The following is a 6,000-nucleotide window of genomic DNA, read 5'->3' as shown; positions in this document are numbered from 1 at the left end:
AACTCATTTTGACAACAGTTAAGTTAATTCTAAATGTATGAAAAATATCAAATATGTTACCACACTGTTGAGCTGAAACTGAAAATTGATTTGAGTATTCTAATTAAAATCTAAAACAACTCTTATAAGTTGAAAATTTTCTCATTTCAAACTATTCAGTTAATTTTATTATTTGATTATCTAAAATGTAAATTTTACCATTTAAATATAAATAAAAGATTAATAATATATATAACAATATATAAAAGATTAATAATATTAAAATATTGTGAAGTATAGATTGCTTTCACTTAAAAAGGAAAAAAAAAAGAGAGTTTATTATATGCGTTATTGATATGAGATGAATAAAAAAAATGGCATGAACATATCTAAAGAAATAAGGAGAGGCAAGACAAAGAGTGAGTGTGAAGAATATTAAATTCTCATGAGAAAGTATATTAATTAAAGAAATAAAGAGAAGAGTGAAGAAGTATATGATAAAGCTAATAGTATGTGAAGAAAAGAAAGAATAAGCATGGCTTGAAAAATGTATAGTATGAATAGCATTATTCTCTTAACTTTGAGCAAAAATAATCCTGACCATATATTCTAAACTTAGCCTATAGTGTGTTTACTAGGAAATTAATGTTCTGACTACAGAAAAAAAAAATTAAAGAACAATATTTTGACTACTAAATTCTGACAACTTCTTTCACAACATGTGATTTTATCTTTTAAATAATTTTTGAATATTAAAAATGAGAAAAAAAAAATGTAAAACTATTTAAAAGATAATAGTAAGAAAAAGTTGTCAAAATATAATACTCAAAAAATCATTTTCCAAAAGAATAATAGAGAGGAGAGAAAGAGTGAAGGTTGGGTTTGAGGAATTTAGGTGATGAAGAGAATGAGGGGAGAAAGAAAGGTAGGAATGGAAGAACCTAACTCTAAAATGGTGATGACAAGTTATGGTATATCTGTTTTTCTGTGAGAGTTTGAAAAAGAAAAATGAATATGGAATAAAGGTTTGAATATAGTGAAGTTCATTATCTAATCTATAGTATTCATGCGAGCTCAGGGCCAGTGGGGAGCTGTTCGTAACCGTCATGGTGGGTGGCGACGTAGGTGCTGGATGGAACTGGAATGCATTTAATGACAACAGCTATGACTAAACTCACCGCACCAATCATCACGCTCGCTAACCACAGTTCACGGCTCAGCGGTACCGTTTGAGCAAAAGCACCCAGACATTCAACTATCATCACTTGAGCGCAGATCGTTATGCCCATCACTATCAGGAACACCCAGCTGCTTAACATGCCTTCGAACACATTGATCTTCTCCATGTCACGGCTGTTTATCTCGTTGAACACCTATTGATCACACAAATGTTCATGTTCTTGATTTCGGAGTCTAAGTCATCGAGTAAAAATGAAAAAAATTAATGATACAGTACCTGACAAAATACAAAGCTGTTGAAAATGACGGTATTGAGAAGCAAGGTAGTATCGTCATGTTCATCGAGCATGAGAATCTTTTTGCCACGAAATTTGAGAAGCAAAAGGACGATAATTTGATAGATGCTCTGACCAATTATATTCCTCCACATGACCCTGGTGATGAATTTAGAGTTTTTTCCGATAGGTGGCCTCTTCATCAGGCCATCATGAGGAGGTTCTGTAGCCAGTGCCAACGCGCCGAGAGTGTCCATGATCATGTTTACCCAAAGCATTTGGACAGCACTGAGAGGAGCAGAGCCTGAAATGAATTTCTGTTGTGATTAGTCATCTAAATTGAACCAATTACTCGTACCACATTCCATCCATGGTTAAACAGTGTTTGGGTAAAAAGAAGAAAAAAAAAAGACCGTCTTGAAAAGATAGTTGTTACCTGACACACAGGCTGAAACGAAATTCAGCATGAGAGCTACAACATTAACTGTTAACTGGAACTGAACAAACTTTTGTATATTAATATAAACAGCACGACCCCATCTGGTAACCTTCACTATGGTTGAGAAGTTATCATCCATTACAATCACATCAGCGTTCTCTTTGGCAACCTGGAAAAGATCGAGGTTAACAATGCTTAGCACACAGTGCTATGTAAAATAAATGACCAAAATCAGATACTAATTAATGGGACATAATCTCAGATGGAACAAGATTGTGGCTGCACTAACAAACCTCTGTCCCTGCAATGCCCATAGCAAGTCCAATATCAGCCTCATGCAACGCTGGGGCATCATTGGTCCCATCCCCAGTTACTGCCACAACCTCATTAAAATCCTCCCTCAAATGGGTCACTAATTTGTGCTTGTCAAGGGGCAAGGATCGGGCCATTACCTACACACTCCGAGAAACCAATTTGTAAATGTATTATCCTTGCTAAAACATTGAAACTAGTATCCATTGAAGAGTAATCTAGACCTGTATTTTGGGTATTATCTTTTCCAATTCTTGCTGGGATTTGTTCCGGAAATCTGGTCCCTCTATCGCAATTCCATCTGTAAATATACCGCATTCTCTAGCTATTGCTTTGGCAGTGTTTATGTTGTCACCAGTCACCATTCTAACCATAATGCCAGCTTCTAAACAAGTCTTGACAGCTTCTTTTACTCCAGGCCTCACTGGATCCTTGATCCCAACAATAGCTATCAACGTGTATTTGTCCTCGGGAATACGATCACGTTCAGAAGATCCTTCAGTGTCCTTGTAGGCAATGCAGAGTGTTCTCAGAGCCTCAGAAGCAAAACCGTTGATAACTTCTGTGATGCTACTCTTTTGTTGTTCGTTCGAATTGACCACTTTTCCGTCTGCGTTGACAACTTTGTCGCACATTTCCACGACCAATTCTGATGCTCCTTTGCAGAATGCTCGATACTTGTTGGGTCCACCGGGAAGAGCCACTAGCACTGACATCTTTTTTCTGATTGAATTGAAAGGTTCAACCTTCACTATTTTATACTTGTCGTTATAAAACTTGGAATCACCCCCCAAAAGCAAGCCAAATTCCAACAAAGCGGATTCTGTGGGAGTACCCATGATCTTGTTCTTTCCATCTAGCCCTTTGACTATCTCCGAGCCAGTATTCTGGAATATGGATTGCAAAAGAAGATCAAATGTTTGTTCAGAAATGAAGGACTTCAACACATTTTCACTGTTGCCGCTTTTAATGGCCTTAGTTTGTCCACAAATCCATATTTTGTCTACAACCATGTGATTTGTAGTCAAAGTCCCTGTTTTATCAGTGCAAATACAGCTTGCTGAACCCATAGTCTCGCATGCGGAGAGATGCCTGACCAGTGCCTTGTCATTCATCAATTTCTTCATTGCAAATGCAAGGCTCAGTGTGACTGCCAGAGGAAGCCCCTCGGGAACTGCCACAACAATGATAATGACAGCGGTGGCAAAGAAATTGAGAAGCTCGGATGCATCATTGAGGGACCATTTTGTGATCTCATGGTGAACTATTTTCCCCCACAAAAACCTGCTCGTCAGAACTATGAATGTGAGAAGGGCAAAACCCAAGCCTATCTTACCAATAATGGTTGCAACTCCGTTTAGTTTGACCTGAAGTGGTGTCTCATCATCTCCTCCTTCGTTCAGAGTATCCATCAATCTTCCCCATTCCGTCCTCACACCAACGGACGTGACCAACATCTTTGCAGACCCATCTTGCACTGTGGTCCCGGCAAGAAGAAAGGGCTTCCGATGATCAACATTCACAGCGTCGCTCTCACCTGATAGACTTGATTCGTCTATTAATAAGCCGAAACCAGATATCAATAACCCATCTGCAGGAACTACGTCTCCTATTGAAAGATGGACTATGTCTCCTACCACTAGATCATGAATTGAAACTTTTTGCCTTCTGCCGTCTCTTGTAACTTGAATGCTCACATTTTTCTTTTCTTTATCCAAGTCCTTAAATTGCAAAGACTGTTTATAGTCGCTGATTGAAGTGACAAACACCACTAAAAGTATAGACAGTATGATTCCCACTCCATCGTACATACCCTTTGGCCAACCTTCGGTTACAATTCCAACACCAACTGAAACGAAAGAACATGCCATAAGGATGATTAGAGTTAAGTCCTGCATTGCATCCCAAACGAACATCCAAAAGCTTCTGGGGGGCTTCTCGGCATGGCGGTTACAACCATAGATATTTTGTCTGTGCTCAGCATCTACCGAAATAACGCCCTCTTGCAAGGACACACGAACAACCCTTGCTACTCCTCCCACTCCTTCATAGCGTTCTAAACATTTCTTGTCATGGGATCGAACGATGGAGGCTAATTCGTCGGGCTCAATTTCGAAACCTGCTTCCCGAGTCTCTTTTGAGAGCATATAACTACCATCGGTGTCGCCGCCGACACCACCACCTTTACCTCCGCCGTCAACACCATCAACAACACGACGGTTACCAGCTGGATGAGAGGGAAAAGAAAAAAAAATGTAATAAACCATGAGTGAAAAACAAAAGGGTGAACGAAAGCGATTATAAGCGTGTATACCGTTAATAAAATGCAACGCTGCTTTTTGAACATAGAGAGCCACCCGTATTTTTTCCTGGTCAAGATAGTAAGAGCATGTGCAAAGTTTGTTAGAGATTAAACAACAGTTCCTTCGCTAAGCAAAAAGCACGCTACACTGCACACAAAATTTACTCACCATTCATGCGTACTAAAAAAATGAGCATTCTGACACTAAATTAACTTCGAATTTATAACCCCTCTTCTCTTAAACTTTATTCTAGAAAAGAAAAAACAAAAGAACCATAGTTTTGTGAACGAAATATCAGTGCATACAATTCTTCGAAATAGAAATGGGAATATAGAGGAAACTCAAACGATAATTGTTTCTATTGCGAAACTCAAATGAATTAGTTTCATGAAATTGAGATAACATGCAAATGTAGTTAAGCCACGCAAGGCTGTTTGTCCCGTTATGTGCTATATACAATATAAAAACGCAAAGATATTCGCTGTGCTACCCTACTTTGATTCCTTTCTTCTTTAAACTTGGTGCTTATCCTTTAGTTTTTCTTCTGTGCCCTTGATTTTATAACGTTTTATAATATTTATATTACTATAGAGCATGAGAGCTTAGAAACCATATGCTTAGGAGTTATACGCAATCCCTGGTTTAGTAGATCAATACAGTTGCGTTATAGCATTCTGAATAATTTGATGGCCGTCATCTCAATTTTGTATTTGTTAGCAAACAGATATAATATTAAACCAACACATAATAGCCACCCACACATTATGTTGGTGTTTCTGAACCAGAAAAATGATATATATGATGTTTTGAATAATTTTACTTTCCTTTAATCCTTCAATACTTCGTTTGGAAATTTGTTCACGTACGTAACTAAGAACTAGCTTTCATTGCTTGCTACGCTGCCGATGTGGCTGCATTTTCACCGAGAAATTTAACGAAATATGGACATTTGCAAAAGGAGCAAAACCAATCGGATTTTGATCTAGTGTGAGTTTTTCTGAAGATTAATACCGATGCATACATGTCTCAACACTGGAATCGGTTGTTTGATCCGAAAGCGAAAAGAGATCAATTCGCAGAGATCAGGTATTGAAATGGAAAACGAAAGAGACGAATGTGTACCTGGAGCTTCCTACGCTTGTGTTCCGCTTCGGCGCGTTGGGCGAGATTGGCCACCATGCGGAAGCGGCGGCGGGGATTTTTGACGACGGAGACGGCGGATCTCCATCGGCGGAGGGCGGACTCGGAAGGGTTCTTCGGCTGGACGCTGAAGTTTTCTCTCAGGTACTTCTCCATTGTTAGTCACTGATCACTGAACTTTCTCCATTCACAATCACTCTCTTCTTTTACTATTTTGGTTTGATTAAGAAACACGAAACGAGGAAGAGAAAGAAAGAAAGTTTCAAACGATGCCGAATATGGCGGGAACAAGAAAGAGAAAGCTGCCACAGACAAAAAAAACAAAATAGAAGAGGAGCACAAACACCAATCACTGTAACCCCCCTTCATTTTC

General features: G+C 38.7%; 1 protein-coding gene across 2 annotated transcripts; it reads right to left on the bottom strand.

The window, feature by feature from the left end:
- Window positions 1-493: 493 nt before the first annotated feature.
- LOC114170472 (putative calcium-transporting ATPase 11, plasma membrane-type) lies at window positions 494-5,898 on the bottom strand. Of its 2 annotated transcripts, XM_028055960.2 has the most exons (7): window positions 5,610-5,896; window positions 4,499-4,553; window positions 2,409-4,411; window positions 2,166-2,324; window positions 1,870-2,041; window positions 1,436-1,737; window positions 494-1,352 (listed from the first exon to the last, which is right to left on the bottom strand). In XM_028055960.2, exons 1-7 carry the CDS (start codon window positions 5,781-5,783, stop codon window positions 1,044-1,046), a joined length of 3,174 nt encoding a protein of 1,057 aa, XP_027911761.1. In that variant the 5' UTR covers window positions 5,784-5,896; the 3' UTR covers window positions 494-1,043. The 2 variants fall into 2 exon arrangements, with proteins under 2 accessions (XP_027911761.1, XP_085524718.1); XM_085668592.1 differs by having other exon boundaries at window positions 2,409-4,553; window positions 5,610-5,898.
- Window positions 5,899-6,000: the final 102 nt, after the last annotated feature.

The sequence above is a fragment of the Vigna unguiculata genome, chromosome 11 (assembly GCF_037176805.1).
Source record: "Vigna unguiculata cultivar grain cowpea cultivar isolate G323 ecotype 2 chromosome 11, ASM3717680v1, whole genome shotgun sequence".
In the NCBI taxonomy this organism is placed as follows: Eukaryota; Viridiplantae; Streptophyta; class Magnoliopsida; order Fabales; family Fabaceae; genus Vigna; species Vigna unguiculata.
Note: the sequence above shows the minus strand (reverse complement) of the source record. Positions and strands in the feature narration are given on the sequence as shown.

Excerpts from the sequence above, each read along its gene's own strand:
- LOC114170472 (XM_085668592.1), bottom strand. The coding sequence starts at position 5,783 with ATGGAGAAGTACCTGAGAGAAAACTTCAGCGTCCAGCCGAAGAACCCT. Across the intron at positions 2,042-2,165 it reads TGGGCATTGCAGGGACAGAG|GTTGCCAAAGAGAACGCTGA; the intron begins GTTTGTTAGTGC and ends GATCTTTTCCAG. Across the intron at positions 1,738-1,869 it reads CGTTTCAGCCTGTGTGTCAG|GCTCTGCTCCTCTCAGTGCT; the intron begins GTAACAACTATC and ends AATTCATTTCAG.